The sequence below is a fragment of the Leuciscus leuciscus genome (genome assembly GCF_965113295.1).
Source record: "Leuciscus leuciscus genome assembly, chromosome: 1".
NCBI classification, from domain to species: domain Eukaryota; kingdom Metazoa; phylum Chordata; class Actinopteri; order Cypriniformes; family Leuciscidae; genus Leuciscus; species Leuciscus leuciscus.
In genome coordinates this window covers 74,799,398-74,824,209 of record NC_138725.1, presented here as the reverse complement: position 1 = coordinate 74,824,209, position 24,812 = coordinate 74,799,398, and the positions used below count along the sequence as shown (strand labels likewise).

The 24,812-nt window shown below is 36.6% G+C and overlaps 1 protein-coding gene across 1 annotated transcript in view; it reads left to right on the top strand.

Moving 5' to 3' along the window:
* The window catches only part of LOC309511927 (5-hydroxytryptamine receptor 3C-like), a 32,720-nt gene that overhangs the window by 3,097 nt on the left and 4,811 nt on the right, over nucleotides 1-24,812 (top strand). The window contains exon 3 of the mRNA XM_082187301.1: nucleotides 11,537-11,747. Coding sequence (XP_082043427.1) covers nucleotides 11,537-11,747 — 211 coding nt within the window. The remainder of the gene's footprint in view (nucleotides 1-11,536; nucleotides 11,748-24,812) is intronic.

Genomic DNA, 24,812 nt, shown 5'->3' with positions numbered 1-24,812 from the left:
CTTCCTCAAACTCACTCGCTCGCTCATTATGATCTGCGCTGTGTTTGAACCTATGGTCTATGGTATGTCTATTTTTACAGTCTATGGTATGAACACTTATCCACTTTTTCATGAGAAATACTGCCCCTTCTGTTTTTCAAAAAATGTTAGAAACTAATTTTGTTTATGCTGTTTTTTAATCTTTTGTTAATGTTTTATTTATTCGTTTATTATTTTGTTAGTTTATATAAACCTTAATATTATTTTCTTTGTGATTAAGATTATTATGCCTGATCATTGTGCCCCAAATAAACTTTAAAGATTATCTTTCACTGTATTATGTTTGATTGTATGTTTGCATACCATTTGCTAATTCGCCAGGGAAAAAAACGCGCTTTAACCATCTCAGAAGCACTAACGTTAGCTATGGCTGTATCAATTTCCATGTCCTTTTTCTTAGATAATAGAAAAACCATAGATCGAAGAGAGAACAACTATAAATCTGGACATGAACAGTGCAGCTTAGATGCTGGTTTACTTGCCGGTATTGTAAGGGCCAGCATGAGGTACAAGGTTAATCGAGTAAGTAAAACTAGGGAGAGATAGAGGAGTTATAATAGTGTTCTATGTATTTAAGATAACTATACAAATAATCTCTGAACAAGCATAACGCAGTTCAATTCCAAACATTTAATATAATAGTTGTATATAATTATATATGTTGAATTTAAAGAGAATTGTCAATAGCAAATGCTTATTATAATATATTATAATTAAACCATATATGTTCCCTAAATAAAACTCATTTTGTTAACATTTTCTATTTTTACCTGGTAATCCACAAGCCCCAATGTGAGAGCCTGTGTAGTAAATTTTATCTCACATTCACATTACTGTGAGCTGACTGGAGTGTAGTTACAATAGTATACAAGTAGTATGCAATAGTTTAACATTTAATTTGTGTATTTGTCAGACAGTCAACTTACAGTGCATTAAGGCTATACATATCAGCGTGTTCTCTGGGAATTGTCCACGTTTATATAGCACATTAAATATAGTTAACATTTACTACTAAAATAACAAAGATTAATATCATTGCCTGCTTTAACTACCGGCAATGCTGTTTACAAATACAATCATATTATTATAGGTGGGTAAAAGCCAAGTTCACAAGGTGCAGGACCCACCCTATCTATAATTATATCCAAACAAGTTACAATAAAAGTCAATAAACCAGGTATTATTTTGAATATTTTAATTAAACACATTTCTCAACGTAACGTTAGCCTTTAATAAAACTGCAGCGGATCTAATCTATTAAACAGTGGCAAAGTAAACAAGCTTTTAGATATTTTAAGAGAAAGACAAAAGGTATTTTAGCTGTTGATTTGGTTATGAAAAACGTTTATTCTTGCTACTGCTAGCCTTTTTTACTCCATCTGGCACGAACCCAGAGTCTCCGCTGGATAACATCGGACGGAAAACAAACGAGATTTCATTCGATGACTTGTGGTTGCATCTCGGGACAAAACAAAAATAACGTTATGTAGGCTATATTAACTGAAAGGTAAACTTCTAAGAACGTGAAGCTGAAACGCGGGCTAGTGAGAGATTTCATGTTTGTCATGATGACGTCTAAAGTCTCCGCCAAAGGATGTAGTCCCTTTTAGCAACTTGTTAGCAACCACCGTTTTTAAGACACAATAAAGTTTTAAAAAATCACAAGCAGGTTATAACTGGTGTGTTTTATGTCATAGATCAAAACGTGAAAATATTTAGAGGCTTTGTTAACCACAGACCTTATTTCAGGCGATTTAGCAAAAACCCATTCAAAAAACCCATAGACTTTAGGGCGAGGGAACCCGTAGTGCTAAAATGCTAACTCACTTCCGCGTTTTGGCCTACAAAGTGACGTCATAACTTCGGCACTCTATTCATAGATGCTGTCGGTACACGATCCGTTCCACCTGCACGATCCGTACACGCATGCGCGTAATTACGTTGTAGAAAACACGGTTTTCCTACACTATCGGAACCACGCATGCGATGGCACAACTTGCGGCATATTTGTGTAACGTTAGTTGTATTGTGTTTAACATTTCACAGCGGGTCTATTTTGATGCTTTTAAATGTAGCTTGCGCTATGCATTACGATGTGTTTACGTGGTTGCCAATCCAAAAATAATAAAGGAGTTGTGAGTTGTTACATTAACATACATGATCAGTTTCCTCCATAGGCTACTCTCCTTTGCGATTCACTGCTGTATGGTATTAGGCTTAACTTGCCGTGTTTTGGTCTGAGGTCAGTAGTGTTGTCAAAGACGGTTTGTGTCGTTTTTTTTATCATTAAAAGCTGCTAATATTAGTTAACTTTTAAGTTGAGCAATTTTGTATTAGTATGGTATGGGTCTATATAAGCTAATATATATCTATATAATCTAAATGAGGAAAATTATCCCTTCAATGTTGTTTACAGAAGACAATAAGGAACATAATATGCATTTCTTTTTTTTAAATAATATGCATTTCTGCCTAGACAATCTGCACTTACATGAAGAAAGAACTACGTGGAACAGATCGTGCAGTGTCGTAAATCGTCGCAAAACAGAATTATCATTTGCGCATGTGCGTTTTACTGCGTCTACTACGCATGCGTGAAACGGATCGTGCAGGTGGAACGGATCGTGTACCGACAGATGCCACCTACGTCACTACAAATAGAACGCCGCCATATTTGCGACCGACTCGCCCGGTATGGCCGCCGAAACTGCCCATTTGAATGAGAGAGAGAGACAGGGATACCTGGAGAAAAAATATATTTTAGGCTCCGATCCTTATTTGTTACCCCCAGTTTTCTTTAGTCCATTAATTATCTGCCCCAGACTTGCCCCAATTGGCCTTTCATGATATAGAAATACTTAAGTCATAGAGCTTCATGGCGCGCGTTCATGAGAGTCGAGGCGATGTCATGAATGAATCTATGAATCTGCAACTGTTCGGCTGGCGTGAATGAATCTATCTAATCCGTCCATCAGCACAGCCAGAGACATCAGCCGAATATCATAAAAGACTGCCATATCTGTCTTAAAGAACAGATGTTCAATTACAGAGAGAAGGTTTAATACACACAAATATCGAAATGAAAGAATCTTTCGAGTCGAATCTTTTTGAATGATTCACTCACGATTCGGCTGCGATTAAAAGCTATCAAAAGGTAAGCTCATCAGTGATTATAATATAACGACTTAAATTGCAGTTTGTTCATCACATAAAGCTATCATATGAATAAATAACGATATTAATATAACGGACGAGTCGTGTTAGATCACTTTTATGATACTTTTGTGATGTTTTGTTGTCTTTTATTATTATAATTTTTTGCGTGACAGCCCCTAGTAGGCTAATGTTACTCATTCACTTTCATTACATCGACAAGAAGAGTCTCCATTAGGCTACATAATTCAAAAATGTCCCTTTGTCTTCCATGGAAAGTAAACTTAAGGGTTTGCACATGAAGGTGAGTAAATGACGGCAGAATTATCATTTTTGGAAGAATTAGTCCTTTAATATGCATTTCAAGGCTGAGATTATGCATCGTCTGCAAAGCTAACGTTAACGCTACTTGCACAAAAATCTAAAGCGCATAGGGTGACCAGACGTCCCGAAAAATTCGGGACAGTCCCGAAATCTAAACTGTTGTCCCGAATCCCGAATCTGGCCCTAATTGTCCCGAAAATTATACTAAAGCAAAATCTTGAGTAGTTTGTCTGATAAACATTAAAAACTGTCTGCGGAGGTTGAGGCCGGCGACACACTGGCTGCGTGGCGTGTCCGTTTTTATTTCGGCTCCCCTTAGAGCTTGCACACTGCCTGCGTGACACGCGCCTCGAGCCGCGCGGAAAACGCGTGCATGCTATAAATAGAACCGACGCCTATTTTTCACGCGACACGCAAGCGTGTTGGAAGCGTTTCCAGGCAAAATAGAATAGGAAAAGATGTTTGTATGTCATTTTGACATGAAAACATATTAATAAATGACATTTTGATGTTTGAAAAGTTTAAGTTTTTACATAAATGCAGATATAAATGTAATAAAAAATATATATGATCGATTTTCAAATATTGCACCTGTCAATACAGAACGAAATATTCTGTAGCCTATTTTGCCTATTATTAGAGCTGCTGCAGCCGCGAGGACAAAATACTTCACTACACAATTATCTCGTTATTTTCGTTTAAGCTTATTAGCGTTAGGCTATACTGAAAGGTCTGATTTACGCACTCACTGTTACTTACAACAGTGTTTTGTGGCAGACTAAAGAAATATATTCAATTGATCTTTGAATAAAAATATGTTTGGTTCAGGTTTGAAATTCATTATCTTTTATTATAGGCTACGCAGTCTAATATCATAGAAGCCCCCCCCCGTCCCGTCCCGTCCCGTCCCGTCCCGTCCCGTCCCGAATTTCAGCCAATCTCATCTGGTCACCCTAAAAGCGCATGTGATGAAGACTATCTTTATGAACTTCAGAAAAATATTTATTAGATTTAGGTAGGTATTAACTAACAGACAGACAAACAGTTATATTCAAAACAACCCCAAATCTTACTAACTTACCATGATAAAGTGCATTTAAACAGATCCAACAATAAAATGAAGACAAAACATTATCTGTCGATATCTGTCTGTATAATTTTGGCCACTGAGAGTATAATGGAAACATAATTAACCACAAACCAACATGAGACTTCAAGTCTTTTAATTAAAAGGTTGGTATAGAATAAAATACCAGTTCAGGGTTCCTCTTTCGGCTGTTGTTGCAGCCAACTGCACAACATATTGCAGGCATTACTGAGACCGACGGTCGCAAAGATGGCGGCGCAAAGCTACAGTGACGTCATGTGAATCGAATGAATATGCAGATATAGACGTTTTGAAGACAATAAACATGATTGCAAATGATATTTGATATTTGAGTGTTCTTCAAGCAATGCCAGGTATTTTTATAATAATAGATTATATTTATAATGTAATGCTAATCGATATAGACTTTATCATCGTGCATACTATAAATAATATATTTTCTTTCTGATTTTTTTTTTTATCTGAAGCCAAATTAGATCACAGAAGATTATTTAAAACAATCGACTTGCGTTTTAAAATAAGTTTGAAGCACAAACATAGTTTTAATCTCATAAATGGTCGTGTATTGATGGTGTGCTAAGCTAACATGCTAGCTAGCTCAGGTGCACCTGTCACCTAGAAGTTATTCTTTTATGTTTTTTTTTTCTAAATAGTAATGCTTTTCTGAAATGTTTTAGTGCATTTGATACAGTTTCAAATGTAAGTGAGAACTTTGATCAAATAAATTAGGGACTGAAACCCCATGAATAGCCTGTGAATAGCCAGTCGTTAGTAACTATAATGCAGACAAAAGATATGCATATTTAGATCCATAACCAGGCTGGAGAGGTGTGTGAATGTGTGCATGGGGAGACTGAGACTGAATGGGGCTCGTTTGCACCACAAAACAATAGAGACAATAGACTGAATAGATGACTTAGATGATGACTAAACATCAGTAGCATTTTTAGAATCTAATCAAAATAAAGTCATTTGACATGATCTTGAAAAACATTGAACTAAATACAGAGTTTTAGACTTATCATTTTCAGATTTTAAATATAACATGGTCACACATATGGCTTTAGCTGCAGTGCATTTCTAGATTGCTCCAGGGCCCACTTCAATTTTATTTTCATGAAGATGTTTCATAAAAATACATTTCTAATAACTTTACAAAACTTTGAAGCTATTTAAAAAAATTATTTTCATTATGACAATAATTAATTCTACATTTACAATAAACTACCAGGTGTCAGCTTTCAAATGAGATCATACTTGTGCTTTTAGTGCAAAGGGTTCATGAACTGTATGTGTTTCAGTTTGGGTATGTCATTTCTGGGGATTTTTCAAAAGTGGCGTTGCAGCTTAACAGGTTAAAAGACTTTCAAATGTATTTATTTAGAAACACATACATCAATAATCAGCCTGTGAATCTCAACCATGGTGACAATAATAAAGCATGTTGCAGTGGCTGCCACCAATCACAACTCATTAATGGCCCCCATCATGCATTGCGGTATGAATAAATTATGATCTGAATTGTCTATGTAATTTACTTTTCCTAATTGAATATTCTGCTCGTCACCATTGTTGAGATGCATAGACTGAATCTTGACGTCTGTGTGTGCCTTAAAGAAAGATTTTTTTTTAAAAACAACTTTTAAGAAATCCTTTATATTATATCTAAAATTCTGGATATTTATGCAGAATCACAGTTATGCTGTAACCAACAATATACATTTAAGTCAGAAATAAGGGTCTTAATGAGTTTAGTGATCAAGTTCAAAGGATGATTTTCATAATATAACAAACACCATCAGATCACTTTTTTTTTCTTTGTTCATCTGGGAGTTGTAACTCAGATACAACAGCCAAACAAAACCTAAAGTTAATACAAGGGTCAAGAGCCCAACTAAAGCAAACACTGATCACCATAACGGTGGCTTACAATTTGTGATTTTCTCCTTCAGTGATTCTGCTTGTTAACATCAGGTGTCTTCAATAATGATAAATCATCACTCAATTAATCACTTAATTATCTCATTAACTTTAACACTCTTGAGTGTTAATTTAACACTCATATTTTAACACTTTACACTCTTGAGTGTGGACTCATATACACTCCCAGGAGAGTTAATTTAAAGGTGAACTAAGTAACTTTTTTTTACCTTAAAGGAACACTCCACCGTTTTTTGAAATAGGGCTTATTCACCTTCTTTCCTACATTTAGGTAGGTGGGCAAATGCATTTTTGTCTCAGTGCATGCATTGTTTTAGTTTGACAGGGTCGGCGCTAGCTTAGCTTAGCATAATGAATGGATTCCTTTGTTGCCAGCTAGCATGTCCTGAGTAAAAGTGATATAAAAAATTTAAAAAACCCACCTAATTACTTCTTGTGGCCTGCGTATTCACAACAAGTACAAATAGCGATGCAGATTAACACTAAACGATTTCCTATGCACATATTGACTTGGGACTATATTAGGGGGAAGCACAGGTGAAGCACTGCTACTTGGGCGCAGAGATATCACGCCCAAGTAGCAGTGCTTCGCCTGTGCTTCCCCCTAATATAGTCCTTAATATACAAGTCAATATCTGCCTAGGAAATCGCCTAGTGTTAATCTGCATCACTATTTGTACTTGTTGTGAATACGCAGGCCACAAGAAGTAATTAGGTGGTTTTTTTTAAATTTTTTATATCACTTTTACTCAGGACATGCTAGCTGGCAACAAAGGATTCCATTCATTGTGCTAAGCTAAGCTAGCGCCGACCCTGTCAAACTAAAACAATGCATGCACTGAGACAAAAATGCATTTGCCCACCTATCTAAATGTAGGAAAGAAAGTGAATAAGTCCTATTTAAAAAAACGGTGGAGTGTTCCTTTAACCTGTTAAGCTGCAACGCCACTTTTGAAAAATCCCCAGAAATGACATACCCAAACTGAAACAGATACAGTTCATGAACCCTTTGCACTAAAAGCACAAGTATGATCTCATTTGAAAGCTGACACCTGGTAGTTTATTGTAAATGTAGAATTAATTATTGTCATAATGAAAAAAACTTTTTTTAAATAGCTTCAAAGTTTTGTAAAGTTATTAGAAATTTATTTTTATTAAACATATTCATGAAAATAAAATTGAAGTGGGCCCTGGAGCAATCTAGAAATGCACTGCAGCTAAAGCCATATGTGTGACCATGTTATATTTAAAATCTGAAAATTATAAGTCTAAAACTCTGTATTTGGTTAAATGTTTTTCAAGATCATGTCAAATTACTTTATTTTGATTAGACTCTAAAAATGCTACTGATGTTTAGTCATCATCTAAGTCATCTATTCAGTCTATTGTCTCTATTGTTTTGTGGTGCAAACGAGCCCCATTCAGTCTCAGTCTCCCCAGTACACATTCACACACCTCTCCAGCCTGGTTATGGATCTAAATATGCATATCTTTTGTCTGCATTATAGTTACTAACGACTGGCTATTCACAGGCTATTCATAGGGTTTCAATCCCTAATTTATTTGATCAAAGTTCTCACTTATATTTGAAACTGTATCAAATGCTCTAAAACATTTCAGAAAAGCATTACTATTTAGAAAAAAAACCCATAAAAGAATAACTTCTAGGTGACAGGTGCACCTGAGCTAGCTAGCATGTTAGCTTAGCACACCATCAATACACGACCATTTATGAGATTAAAACTATGTTTGTGCTTCAAACTTATTTTATAACGCAAGCCGATTGTTTTAAATAATCTTCTGTGATCTAATTTGGCTTCAGATAAAAAAAAAATCAGAAAGAAAATATATTATTTATAGTATGCACGATGATAAAGTCTATATCGATTAGCATTACATTATAAATATAATCTATTATTATAAAAATACCTGGCATTGCTTGAAGAACACTCAAATATCAAATATCATTTGCAATCATGTTTATTGTCTTCAAAACGTCTATATCTGCATATTACAGCGATCTCTGTGTTAGCTTTGTGTGTAGCTGCTATCAGTGACGTCCTTGAAGGTCACATGATTATGGCTCTTCTTCATGTTCCATATATGGAGTATTATTGTGCATGTAGCGCCCTCTGGCTATTGGTATGAATTGAAAACACAGCACATCTCAGTAAGAAGCGCTCATAATGATTACATCGACGCATTTGGGTATAAATTCAATAAATATTATTCCTGTCTATAGAAATATGATGTGAATCTATGAGAATATATCAATATTTCTCCAAGTCTGCACATTTTTGAGCTAAAAGCCCTGAGGGACGTTGTTTTGTATAGCACTGTCATGACGACAGCACGGAGTTTTTTTTTTCTGAATGGACCAGCTGACGGTCATAAATCATATTAAAGGGATCAACGCATTTTTTCATTTCATAACTCCTGACACAAATTAAGACATAACTGTCACTATAAGTTTCTCAGAATACAATAGTTGTCAAATACTGAAACTTGAGTCTTATATCTTTTTAATGATGTATAGTTTGTCAAGGTAAAACATTTAATCTGATAGTAACTTTGAACTAAATAAATAAAAAAACGCTTCAGTGCGCCGACGCACTGGTGAGGGTTAACAGGTTAACTGAACAGCTTCGGAGTCATTGGAATGGTTATATTACTTATTTCGGGTTGAATGGTGGTCGTTTCGCACCCCCCTGGTGCCCGTGAGCGGAAAATACGCACTTGCAACTTTGAGCCGGCGGGCCGCCGGCCGCCGCGTCAGGAAGTCTCGCGTGATATCAGGTCTCGCGATGTAAACAATTGCTTTACGGCCAAAAGAAATCTGCTAAAATACTGTCATTATTGCGCTCCCTCACGCTGTCCGAACCCGAATGAAGAAGACGTTTTAAAGAATGTCCCATCTGCTTTGATGTCGTTAATCTACTAGCCTCTGGTGTCTGAGAATCACCGAGTTTTTACAACAGTGTTGTCAAATATCTATTCCGAAGCTGTTGGGGGAGCTCTAGAGAGAAACCTGCCAGCATACAGCGAAGAAATCCCAAAGCTACTGAGTGCTGCTTTAACACTGGAGTTTTTGCTGTGTTGTTTTCACGTCCTGCGTCACGTTGTTTAAACAGCAAATACATTTGCGCTCATGGGCGTGCTGGTCTGAAAAAGAGGTGTGTTCAGAAGCACACACAAAAAGATCCATTTCGCTATAGGTGCATTCAGTTTTTCCACCGTCAAATTCCATCATGTAAATAGCAAATCCGCCATGGCACGCAACTGGCTTTTAAAGGGAATGGGAAAATAGACTCTGATTGGTTTATTTCACGTTACGCCCAAAACACAGACATTACTCATTAAGAGAATAGTGACAACCCTTTTAGGCCATGCACCGGGAGCGCCAACCATTTTTCACTTGTGCCATGCACTTTAGACCATGTGTCCTCCGTTCCGGGTGGTGCCATTATTGCGGAGACGTGACAGAGTGCTATAAATAGCCCTCGATACCAACAATCACACTCACAGCTGAATCATCCATCCATCCATTTTCCAAACCACTTGTCCAATTGGCTACAACATCATGAAATCATAAATATAATTTTCATTTTAATTGATTATTAAATTGCCTAATTATACATGCTAGTTTCCATGACAGAGTTCAGGATAAATATTTTCATGGAGCTGCCAGTTTGCTAAGTTTAAAATGATTGTTAAACAGAAAGCACAAACTGTGCAAAAGCGGCATCCCTTCTGGCGAACTCAGTTTCTAAATGATCTCACTCATTTTCATTCACTCCCTCAATTGGACTATATTAGAGGAGTAATGTGGGAATGAGGGTATACAGCCTCTGTCTTTATGAATGGGTCACTGAATCATTGACATTGACTCAATCGATTAATTCAAACACACAGATTCATAGGAAACACACCTAGAAAATGAATTTTGCTTTTGTTAATCCATTAACATGTGCTTAAAAAAGCAAGACAAACATGGCAAAAAAAAAATATCCTGAGTTCAAGTTTACAATTCTCACTGTGTACAATACTCTCTGTCATTGTGACGGGGGATGACACTATGACCTCTGCAAAGTTGACCTCCACAGTGTGGAAAACAAGTATTCTCCTTCAGCACCACCCACAGATTAACAAGAGATTTACACGTTGAGTTTGACAATATAAAATAAAAGATAAAATTGGTACCACTTCACAATAAGGTTTCATAAGTTAACAAATTTAGTTAACATGAGCAAAAAATTAACAATACTTCTACAGCATTTATTAATGTTGGATAATGTTAATTTTAACATTTACTAATACATTATAAAATCAAAGGTTGTATTTGTTAAGATATTTAATGCACTGTGATCTAACATGAAGAACAACGAACAGATGTATTTGTTAATGTTATTAAAAATGTTTTGCATAGTTCATGTTAGTAAATACATTAATGTTAACAAATGAGAACTTATTGTAGTTTTAAAATAAAATGAAAAATTTAACCCTAACCAAACACAGATCTTTATCGGCATTAACATTTAAAGGAAATGAATATATAGGGATAGGCATTATGACCAAATTCAAATATCACCAAATAAGTTTTATTTCTCAATATATCACATTAGCTCTTTAATTAAATTCTTACTAGTAACAATTATGATTAGAAATCTCTCTTATCCAATCTCTCTTATCCAATTATTACTTGTAAGAGACCTAACTGGTTTTATTTTAAACTGATACATGGCACACCCCTATTTAATTTATGTATTTTTTTTATAATTTTCTTAGTGTTTAAGTCCACTGTGATGCTAATCTCTCTCTCTCTCTCTCTCTCTCTCTCTCTCTCTCTCTCTCTCTCTCTCTCTCTCTCTCTCTCTCTCTCTCTCTCTCTCTCTCTCTCTCTCTCTCTCTCTCTCTCTCTCTCTCTCTCTTTCTCTCTCTCTCTCTCTCTCTCTCTCTCTCTCTCTATTGCAGATCATTATAAAAAGGAGACCTCTACTGTATGTCATCAACATTATAATACCAGTATTTTTCTTCCTTTTGCTGGATGTGATCTCCTTCTTAGTTGACGCAAATGCATCAGACAAAGTGACCTTCAAAGTGACTTTACTGCTGTCTAATTCTGTGATGCTGCTGATCATCAACAACACACTGCCCTCTACAGGGTCAGAAATCCCTCTGATTGGTGAGTCTAACATATGATCTCTCCATATGATCACAATGTGAGTTCACAGTGAGCTAAAAGTGTAACCGCACAGTTCACTCACATTATTCATATTATCTCATATTATCTCATATTATCTGTGGCTCATATTATGGCCACAATGTGAATCACCCCAGCTAGAAATGTTATTAGATGTGAAGTCCAACATCGACCAGACGTCAAATTTTGGTTGAAAATTTAAATTGGGTTGATGTCTAAACATTTGATGTCAGGCTCCAACGTCATTAACCAAAACACATTAACACCACAAACAGCATCACCAGCTTCACTAATAATTAACCAGATCTACTTCTGTAATATGTGTACAAAAGTCCTTATTGAGATTAAAAGAGAATTATATGTTGATGATTTATTGAAATTAATAGTTTGGTTTGTTCAGTTGGGCAGTTTGACTCTTGATTTTTTAATGTTAGTTTTTCTCTGGCTGTTGTAACTGTTTGTTATGGCAAGAACAGTAAGAGTAAATGTGATCAGATGATGTCAGCCACATGATGGTGATGATGATGATAATGAAATAATCATCATGTAGTGCTCTGATCATCTGATCTCATCGAGACCATCATGTGTTAATAATTCCATATAATTGATTATAGTAATGCTGCAGCATGACATCCAACAGTGTTTAAATAAGGAAAATTGTTTAATAATAAAAGAAAACTAGACATTGTCAACTACTGTTTCATGTAGACACACTCGAACCTCAAAATCAGCACCTGAATCTAAATAACGGTGACATGCTTATGCCGCAATGCATTCTGGGAGCCACTGATGAGTTTTTTATGATGCACCCAGAATGCATTGCAGCATGAAACGTGTCACTGTTATTGATATTCGCACGCTGATTCTTGAGGTTTGTGTTTGTCTCAATGAAGGGTTTTAAAATTTATTGCACACATATTTTGTTTATTGTATATTAAATATTCAAAGATTTTCAGATTAAAATGCTGCAAGATCAAACTCTGTATAAATCTAGAATTGTTATGATTGAAAAAAAAATATACCAGAGACCATTCCCAGGATGTAATCAGGCCACTAGATTATGATAATATATTTATTATCAACAAATACCCAACATACTTGATCACATTTTCTCTGACTATAACAAACACTTACTAGCCATGCTGCTTGCGCGCAGCGCAATTTTATTCACGCTGCTAGGCAGCCTGGATTCCATGGACCAGATTTTCGCCTCAGCGAGGGAACCAATCACAGACGGGGAGGGAGCAGCAAGACGATGACGACGTCTATGCGACACACCAAAGCAGTTTGTTTATATCTATGGATCCAACATGGCAGCAGACATGAAGTTACCCTTCGATGCAGCCTTAGATAGTGTTCTAAGTAGTTTAGAACGCAAGTTTATTTCGTCTTCTTCCTCGTCGAATTTCTGTCGCTCTACATACGTCATCTGGTATAATTGAAACGATTAGCTATGAGCACAGTACAGGCGCATTTGATAGACATTCGTAGCGCCCAATAAACGGCTCTGGGCATTCGTAAACCACGCCTCAAATATGAGAAAATGAACATGTGGTTCCCAGACCACGTCTCAATGAGAAGAGGTCTGACGTTAGCCAGGCTAAATACTTACAGCAATCAGAGAAAAACTATCGTTATGAAGTCAAGGCCAAAGAGCCCAGCAAACACTAATCACCATAATGATGACCAAACCAAACTATTACTTTCAAACAAACTTCGACATCTAAACCTCTCAGTCCTGTGTCTGCTGGGAAACTTCCCCCTCAAACTTTATAAAAATGTTAGGGGATAATGTCCTATCAATGTTATCACTAAACATGTTTAAATGTGTTTTTAGAGAGTGTTATCCTACCTCTTAGGACAACATTCTGTTAACAAAAATAAATTTAGCTACAGAAGACATTACAAGACCATAACATAATGCTCTCAAAACATTCATAGAACAATATCATCTCTAGCTGAGATGAGCTCATATTGTGGCCATAACATGAGCACACAGTGAGTGCGCTGTGAGGTTACACTTTTAGCTCACTGTGAACTCACATTGCTGACGTTGTGACCACATGCTGACATCACTGTGAGATCAAAGTGTTGACTGGGCTGATTATTTAATATTACTTATTTTTTAAGAATACCATTCAGTAATTGAATCTCAAATGAAGTCACAACAATCAAACAAAAAGGATTTAAAAGGATGCCTTAAAAGGATCACTACTTCACCAGTTGATTGATTACATCAATAATAGCAAACATTTTTGTATTACAAGTTTTCAGAAATGTATGTTTAAATATGCAAATGAGGTGTTGTCTAATTAAATGTGCACTAATTTGCATACATTTCTAGAACAAAAATCTGAACATTGGATGAAGTCAGGTTAAAAATTATTGTTTCATTTATTTTATATATTAGAGCCAAAGTGTGTTTACAGAGGGGATTCTGGATATCTCTAAATTTTCAACAGCTAAAAATAATTACATTTTCCCCATTTTTTTATAGGAATAAAATGTTGTATAAAATCAGGAAAATTATATATGAACAAACCCCTTTTTAAAAAATAATACAACTGTAAAGTTTGGTGTATGAAAGTGTTACTGATGTGGAGATTTCTGGCTCAATGAAGGAGGAAAAACTAATTTTGAGAAAACTGCCTTTAAAGATTTATATTGTAATTCAAATCTACAGATGCAAATAGATAAAGTGCTCTAAAAGATACAGTTAAAAGTGTATTTTGGATGTTTTCTGTCCACTAGTCTAAAAAACACTTAATGAAAAGCAAAAAAGCCCAAAATCTCAAAATTGACAGATGCATGAAAGAACACTGTTTTTGCCTGTAGTGTCTCACTTTAAAGCAGAACAGTCGCGAATCCTTTTCAAATCAATTTAAAGTTGACGCCTCCTGTCAAACAGAGTGAAACAGAGCACAAGATAAACCTCCTCCTGACTTTCTGTTCTTTATTTAATTATTAGTTCAGTGAGTTCTTTCGACATGAAGACAGTTTCACACGGGATGCAGAAAACACAAGTCTCCAGTTCATTTTCAAAGACAAACACACGGAAAGCAGCAAATCAGTTCTAGTAGCGGCGGTGCTCGTACACCCGAAATCCTGTCACTTCCACAGCTCTTCGTAGCAGTTATACATATTATAAATATTAATATAGGGTGTAAATATTATAAAAAAATATTACACAGCAATAGCAGTGTGTCCACACTAAAGAGTGTTATAGTTACTCTGAAACAGTTTTGAAATTACTGAGATAATTAAGTTGATCAATAATTAAGTGATGATTGAAGACACCTGATGTTAATAAGCAGAATCATTGGAGGAAAGAGAAACAACAAGAGCAGAAAAAAGAGAAACACAACAACTACAACTGACTTCCAGCCCTTACACACTATTGCACTTATTACTGACCAGTTTGCCTTTATTGCTGTCATCTACAACAGTTATTATTGAGAATTGACAGAGGTTTAGATGTTGATTGCTTTATTGGTTTAGTTTATTGTTGTGTTTGCTTTAGTTGAGCTCTTGACCCTTAACCTTTTAATACTAGTTTTTCTGATGTTTTGACGATTTTGCTGGTGTGATTTAACAGCTTGAGATCCAACAGCTTTATGAACAATAAAAAAATAAAAAATAAACATTGTGCACAAAAGCTACTGTCTGTAGACACACAAATGATTAATGCTGGATGAGACTGAGTCAGACTACTAAATGATGATACAATCAATTTATCAAACCATAACCATTATGACTAGAGGCCAGTTTCAGAATGAAGTGAAAATAATCTTAAAGGCACAATATGTAAGATTTTTGTAATAAAATGTCTAAAAACCACTTGCAAAGTGTGATTTACACTGTTAACCCTTGCTCTAAAAAAAAGGCCAAATTCTGACAACATCACACCATTTTCCATTAAAACAGTAATGTACCGTAGAAAACAAAGCATTCTGGGTTACATTTGTCATTTTCGAGAAAATAGCCTGCAGGAATATACTGTGAATTAACAGCGCTCAAAGTCGACACTCACTTGTTCCAAATCACACCCTATACCCTCATCCACTATTCCCTACATTAGTTCATTAATATAGTCCAGTTGACAGAGTGAATGAAAAGAGAGTGAATTGAGACACTGATGAACACCTGATAAGCAGAATCACTGAAGGACAAGAACAGAAAAAAGAGAAACACAAGAACCACAACAGACTTCCAGCCAGACTGAGTGTGAAACCAGTTTACAAACCAGTTTAACATTATTTCTTTCATATATGTACCAAAGTTCTGGTTGAGAATTAACAGATATTTAGCTAATATAACATTGACTTTATAAAACACATTTGTTATGATGTAATAATGCCATAATCATTCTGGATATGTCTGATCTCATTCTATGTTTAAGATTTGAACTTTTTGTTATTTAATAATATATCTGTATCTACAACATGATATCCAGCAATGTTTCTGTAATCAGTTATTCTGAACGATATTGAAATCATATAGTGTATTTAAACTATTGCTTGCTGCAACAATCAGCACATGAATCTCAACAATGGTGACAATCAAAAGTTTCATGTCGCAATGCATGCTGGTTTCCAGTATAAAACTCCCAGTTTGCTGCATGAATAAATAAATAAAAAATATATTGCCACCACTGTTGAGAGACATGTGCTGATGTTTGATATCTCTGTGTTTCTACAAGGTTGTGTAGCTCTGTGTCTTTGGTTGTGTGTAAGGGTCAGACAGGTCAATTTAGCTCAAAGGGAATTATTATTAATTAACTTTGTAACAATAACGACTCTGGGTAAATGTGAATTAGCTCAAGAATATAGGGAATTTTGGAAATATTAATAATTATGACTCATGACTATTTTATCAATTATCGAGATTACCTTGTTCTGTAACTGTCTGATCACCATTCAATTCGTCCAGCGAATAAATGTAAGATCATTACAGTTAAGAAGGGGGTATCCCTTTTCAAACTCCGAGAAAGTTTTATCTTCTGGCCACGAATATCAAACTTTCTGAGTTTATGAATTAAGAACTACTAAATGTAGTTTATATCGAGCTTGTAGCTTAGATCTTTAGTTTCATGGACTTTATAAGGTGGGTTTTCAAACACAGAGACAATTAAAAATATAAATGGGTTTATTAATAAAATGGCACACACTAGAGGATACATAAACTACAGATATAAACGTACGTAAAAATGCAAACAAACAAACATTTAACCAAACAAAACAGAAAACATCGCGTGGTCAGAATAAATGAAATGAAAGAAAGAAAGATATAGAGAGAAGGGAAAAGCTAGTAATTATTACATACAGAAACCTAAGTTCACGAGACAACTGGAACAGCTTTTAGAGAGGGTTACGTTATTTGCAAGATTCTGTGCTCTTTCTGGTCAGGCTGAAGCTGATGCAGGAAGCGAGGATGGTGTCCTGTTTCTGCTGCGTCTTCCGGTGTCGCGGGAAGCTTGAAAGGCTCACTGAATGTAATGTTACCGGAAAATAAGGTTCATCTCCCGGGATGGGAGAGGTTTAAAGTCTTTGTTGCAAGGGACGCAGCTACGACTCGAACATGTGCTCGCTCGATAGAGAAGACCAGAGCCTCCTCCAGATGTTCCTTTGGAGAAGCGCTGCGCCGAGGAAGAGAGTTAAGAGAGTTGAGTTGAGTTGGATGAGAGAGAGGAAAACTGAAGGTTTGGACTTTTATCAGTGTCCCATGTGCCGTCCCCTCCTTCATGTAGGACGAATCAGCTGTCGAGATTTTCTTAGGCGGGAAGATCCCTTTGTTCGTTTGGAACGGTCTCCTGGCTCGAGTTACAGTGACGATTGACTTAAGCCTTTCGGTTCCAGAAATATGAAATGTGTAAACAATGTATATTACTGCATTCTGCTATTGGAATTCGATTCTGTTAGATTAAGAGAATTACAAAGACATCAAACGCATCACATGAAGGTTGTAGCAATGCGAAGTTACAGGAGATATGCAGAATTACACACATTTAAAGTCTTGATTACCACATGACAAAATTGTAGACACCCCAATATGACGTGGTCATAACAAAAGGCACCTCAGAAATATATCAACATTTTGGTAATGTCCTATGGTAAGTCAAGGGAAAATCTGTGGGTGTGTGTGTGGTGCGTTTGGGACGTGACTGCTGGGAATGTCTGCTTTCCTGGGTCGTAAAGTTTTATGGTCTGAGGTAGGGTTACAAAACCATGATTCTATTTGAGACCCTAAATTGGGGGAAAAATTCTTTCAAAAATACATTTCAGATCCAAACACTCGAAGATCATAACTATATGATCAAAACAACATTAATCACACATGCATACAGGAAGTTCAGATACAAGCCTGAGTTCCATACATTAAAGGATGTTAAGTTAAACACAAAAGGATGTTGATGTGTATGTGTGTGTGTGTGTGTGTATCTGGAATGTCACGAGTCTGTGAGGTTGGGGGAAACCCAGCCAAGCTGGCAAATTGGTCCTTGTGGGGTAATTATTAACCAGTAAGGACAAAGGCGATGTGTTTTGCCATCACATGATCTACTTAATGCGAAAAACAGAGGTCATTGTTGCTACAACTTATAGAATTCGAAATAATTATTTATTACAGCCGAAATGTCTCGTCCAGTGTTCATTTGAACGGGCACAAGATCCCGGGCCCTATGCATAGGCAGTCCTGATGGGCCCCCATGTTCCTCAAATCCAAAGAGGAGGATGAAAGGTCTGTTGCTACACTCCGTGATGTGACAGTTTCTGAAACTGAGGGCCATGTGTTTCACAATGTTAAGATCTGCGTCTACTAAATCTGACAAATATAATGTTGACATGGTATGTTGCTACCGATGAGCTACCAAGCTACCTATGACACTGATTAGCCCATTATTGCCAATTTTAGATATTATAGCCTATTAATTTAAAATTAAACATGTTTCAAATTAGGCTATTATGGTGTGTTGTATGCAAACAGCATTGTTAGTGTACAGCTTATTTATTTAGCCTTTACCTCAGATTACATGTATAACCAAATTATCATCTGAAAGTGTATGTTCTGCTCTTTCAATGGGTTGTCTCAGTTCATTTTTAGCACTAACGATCGCAGAGATATTCAAGCAGTTTAGCACTATAGATTTCGTGTTCTAGTTTGTGCTCACCTTTCTTTGAAAAGTAGTCAGTTACCAGTTGTTTCCCCTCATTTTTTTTCTTTCCTTCTCCTGTCTTTCCTTTCTTTTTTGGTGGCCTGATTTGGCTTTCTTTGATAAAGACATTTCTACAGCAGAAGTTTGCGCTCCACCAGATGCTCAACTAACTAAAGCCTGGTTCACACGGGACGATTTTAAAATTGTTAGGGTTAGGGTTAGGGTTAGGGTTAGGGTTAGGGTTAGGGTTAGGGTTAGGGTTGGTTAGGGTTGGTTAGGGTTAGGGTTAGGGTTAGACCCTACACACGGGGATAAAAAATCACGGGTCTAACAGTTTTGGTCGTACAGTGTGTGGTGCGCAGCCACACGGCAAAATCAACACATCACACACAAACCGATTTGACTCCCGAGCATTCCCAGGTCAGACGGGAAATCTCGCAAAATCCCTCGAGATCAAACGTGACTTCAGAGTAAACAATCATGGCGGACGAAGAGGATGCAGTGGCAATAGTTTGTTTTTAACCGAAAAAAAACGTTATCAAAAGAAAAGGCAATGATCTCCGACGTCCACCGGACTTTCTGGTGTGCCATGCCGCCGGCTGTTTTGATTTTGTTTCCCGGTGCTTCCTCGTCACCTCGCTTTCTGATTGGCTACACTCCACAGTCCACAGGCTGCGTGCTCGTTTGTCCCCGGGGGACACCACACACGAGGAGAAATCGGGCCAAATAAATCCAACATGTTGGATATCCCCAATTTGAGATCGGAGCGGTCCCGACGTCCTTCCGAGCAGACGAGAGCAGCCTTAACACACCACACACGGCAGGAATATCTGATCAGATTATTATACGATAATCGGAGCATCCTTAAGATTGTCGGAAGGGGTGAATCGGGGCTAAAATCGGCCTAATTATCCTGCCGTGTGAACCAGGCTTAACATAAACAAAATGCGTGCAGATGGACTAAACCATTTGGCGCATTAGCAAGGGGTGGGACCGTGAGACCTTAGATAGTCTTTACTTTTATATATACAAAATGTAGTCAGTCAATCAACTATTCAATTATTCAGCCAATACACCAACTTTACATTTGTTCTGACATTTATTATGAAATTTAATAAGGAAATGAAAATATCCAGGTAAAATAAAATATATTCCAGACTTTTCAAGGGCCCTCTCTTTCCTTGGGGCCCTGGTAATCAGTACTGGTTTTACCCCAATTCCGACGCCCCTGAGTGGATATAAATAGTCAAATTAGTGAAAACAATGTTTTGGTTTTTTTTTAGTATAAGGGGGTTTCCCCGTTGGTGGGTGTCTCCTCCTGTCTGGATAGATGTCTGGGGCGGCCAATCACGTGGTGTGCTGGCGGATGGATATAAAGTCTTTGAAGCTGAAAGCAGGCTTTGCAGTCGAATCGTTTAACCGAAACTTTGCAGCAAAGCATAACTTAGAACCGAGACTCTCAACAGAAAAGGAAAGAAAACTAAGAAAAGAAAGAAAATTGAGACGAGAGTAGTTAGATGGCTTGAATGAAGCTGTTTAACCCATGTTCTTCTGATCTTGATTTGGGTTATTTCGTCTGCTCGCCTACATGGTTACTCGTCCGTCTGGTAACTCCATCATGACTTCTCCATGACAATGTATCTTCTAATGCATTCTGGAATCTTCTCTAGCAAAAACTCCCCCCCGGCTTTGTTTGGGTCCTAAGATTTTAAACTCAAATGTTTGTCCAGCCTCCTGGATGAGTTCTGACCTATTAGACACTGTCTTTACATTAGAGGTGGCTGTTATTTCCCCTCTCGTCGTAAGTCATGCATTATCTGTGATCTCTTTACTCTCCAGCTTTAGCAGAGAATACAGAGAGTACAGTTTAGACATGATTAAGAATACGAAACATTTTACACAGATTTCAATCAAGCCATCTTCATAATTGTGAACATACGATCACACTGATAGGAAACGACACACTTTCATTCAAACATCTAATAGTTATAACAATTTACATGACTTATATGAGATAATAGGTACATATATAGGTTGTAGACACAAGGCATGGCCATAAAGTTCCTAGCTGGGGGTTTTCGTTGGTTAGCTCAGACTTGCTGGAGCCTGTATTTTATGGTTCTGGATTGGTGATTTGGGGTCTGGAGTGTTGAGTTCTAGTGAAATTATGCTTGAACGAATCATTTGGAAGATTAATTTGTGTTTGGTTTGCTCTCAAATCCTACAGTGCATGATGTGTTAAAAAAATCCTCATTGTTCCTCATCCTCAAAAGTGTTACATTACCACCATTGTGAAACTACAGAATTGAGTTAATACTGTAGTTTCACAGTGGTGGTCAAGTCAAGTCATCCTCATTTATATTTTATATAACACTTTTGATACAGGGTTAAACTCTGATTGAGATTAATGATTGAACAGGCTTTAGATGATTTTGTCATCATAGTCAATATAATTGCATTTATAAATCGTGTGTGTGCACAAGCGTGGCTTGCAAAAATAAAGTTATACTGGTTAATAATAAGTGTAATAATGTGTAATGGCTGGAAGTCAGTTGTAGTTCTTGTGTTTCTCTATTTTCTGTTTGTGTGTTCCTCTTTCCTTCAATGATTCTGCTTGTTAACAGCAGGTGTTCATCACTAATGCTCAACAATCACTTACATATTCACTCATCTCACTGCAACACTGCGTCAATGTTACTTTTACTCTTTGTAGTGTGGATTTTCCTGTGGGGTTGAAAGGGTTAACAGTGTAAGAAAAAAAGACACACCCACAAAATGTATTTTAACTGTAATAAACTGTAAGTTATAATACAGGTATATAGTTTACTGTAAAATTTAGTTTTTTGGGGTCACCATCAGGGTGGGAATTATACCGCGGCCACGCGGCCATGGCCGCCGTTGCCCTACATTTTGGCCTTCATGCCCCGTGAAAAAAAAATCATCGTACGGCCACAGTGGCCTGTGTGCCCTGGCCCTGTCCAAGTTCCATGTATAAAGCGCCAGTGCGGCATAGTGGGCTTGCTTTGAATTACAGCGAGCAGGGATCTGATTGTTTCATACGGACCGTTGTTCAATGTTTAGGAAGCACACCATAGCGCGTGATACATTTTGAATTTAGTTGGCGCGATGGCGGAGAGTAAAGATGTCCATAAACGGCAGAGAATGTCTAAAGTTTGGAATCGCTTCCTTTCAGCGTCGCTGAAAGAACAAGGTAACGGTTCTGTCCCTCGCGGTTTTTTTTTAACCCAGCGCCAATATTTCTGCCCATGCCCAGGGCCGGCCCGCGGCATAGGCGGTATAGGCAAATGCTAGGGGCGCCACTCATCCATAGGGGCGCCAGAATGAGTGAACGAGTGAATTTTTTTTTATTTTTTTTTATATATAATACTATTTTAAAACCATTAATTCGAAATACTACCAAAAAAAAAAAAAAAAGTCCGGCTCACCAATCGCCCCCCGCCCATCGAGTGCTTGAAGTGCGTCAGAAACAGAGCGCGCGCGCAATCAGTTGTTGGTAATTTGTTGTGTAGCGTGCGCGACTCCGCATCCAATGTAGACAGCACTGCTTTTGTTAACACACAGCTCGTAGAAACGGGCCTGGCAGCTCGCGCCAGTTCTAGACGCGGTGAAAGTTTCCTGATTGTGACGGAAGGCCGAATTTACATGACACATTATAAATGAGCATAGTCTGCGATAGATACAGTGCCAAAAAGAAGAGAAGAGGATAAAAGGGGATAAAGACAGAGAAGTGATGTAGTGAATGAACAATTTATGGCATAGGAGTAAGATACTATAATTTCATGGCAGTTATTTTTACCTTAAACTTAATGTTAGCAGTTGTTCTGAGTTCTCCAGAGTCCCCAGACTGTGTGGTTTTGCGCATTTTTTATTATCACTTTTTTATTAATGTTTTACTCTACAGTTGTGCAGTTGTGGGTATACAGTACAGGCCAAAAGTTTGGAAACATTACTATTTTTAATGTTTTTGAAAAAAGTTTCTTCTGCTCATCAAGCCTGCATTTATTTGATCAAAAATACAGAAAAAATGATAAATATTGTGATATATTATTACAATTTAAAATAATTGGTTTTCAATTTATTATACTTTAAATTATCATTTATTTCTGTGATGCAAAGCTGAATTTTCAGCATCATTACTCCAGTCTTCAGTGTCACATGTGACATCCAGTCTATCACATGATCCTTTAGAAATCATTTTAATATTCTGATTTATTATGAGTGTTGGAAACAGTTCTGCTGCCTAATATATTTGATGAATAAAATGTTAAAAAGAACTGCATTTATTTAAAATAAAATAAAAATATTTTCTAATTATATAAATCATCTTTACGATCACTTTTTATCAATTTAACACATCCTTGCTGAATAAAAGTATTGATTTATTTCAACCAAAAAAACAAAACAAAAAAAAAACAAAAAAAAAACAACTGACCCCAAATTACTGACCAGTAGTGTATATTGTTGTTACAAAAGATTTCTATTTTTAAAACATTTAAAAAATGTTTTTTTTTACTATTTATTTATCAAAGTATCCTAAAAAAGTATCACAGGTTATGAAAAAATATTAAGCAGCAGAACTGTTTCCAACTTTGATAATGAATCATCATATTAGAATGATTTCTAAAGGATCATGTGATAGACTGGATGTCACATGTGACACTGAAGACTGGAGTAATGATCCTGAAAATTCAGCTTTGCATCACAGAAATAAATGATAATTTAAAGTATAATAAATTGAAAACCAATTATTTTAAATTGTAATAATATATCACAATATTAAAAAATGTTCTGTATTTTTGATCAAATAAATGCAGGCTTGATGAGCAGAAGAAACTTCTTTCAAAAACATTAAAAATAGTAATGTTTCCAAACTTTTGGCCTGTACATTTTATGGCATAGTAATGATATTTATTTACAGGTTTATTCAAAATAGCAAAGTTCACATTAAATCTTTATTGTAAATCGTGCTATAAAAGATAATGGGGACTTGACTTGAATGCTATGTAATGCTCTTGGTATTTGTGTTTAGGCTGTAATGTGTGTGTGTGTGTGTGTGTGTGTATAGGCCTATATATATATATATATATATATATATATATATATATATATATGCTAAATCATGAACACAATGAAGGGGTGAAATGAGCTGTGATGCATGGGGCGCCAGGTAAAATCTTGCCTAGGGCAGCAAATTGGTCAGGGCCGGCCCTGCCCATGCCTATACATTGATGTTCGCTGATTAATCCCATACTGTATTTGTAGTGATGTCGTGATGCGGGTTGACTAGATATGATGTTTAGCTTTGATGTTTTTAAGTAGTAAACGAACGTCACGTTCAATTGCAAGAGAGTATAGCCTAAAAAAAGAACCCCTTCACACACACACACACACACACACACACACACACACACACACACACACACACACACCCTCGTCTCTCTCACGCGCCAGTCAGACCAATTGCGGCAATGCTTCACATATGCTTAAACTTTTATGTAGCCACGCAACAATAATTTCAGCATGCATTCACGGCCTACACCGGGACGTGATGGAGGAACAAATATTGTATTGCAGTCTTTGCGAGACCTTGTTTGTAGGCTATGTCACAAAAAACAACAAAAAATTTACCTCCCCAGCCTGCTTCTCCAAATCCACTCGTATGGGGAAGACATAATCGGCTAGAAAAGTAATTGAGCATAGAACATTTTCAATTAACAAAAAAATATAATACTACAAAACGTGCTAATATACTTCAACTAGCCTAAGTGAAAAACAAAATGCTGTTCTTTTTCTATTTAACAAAATGCATATTTGCAATAAAACATTCCCCTTCAAAACTTCTTATTTTATTTTATTTTATTTTATTTTATTTTATA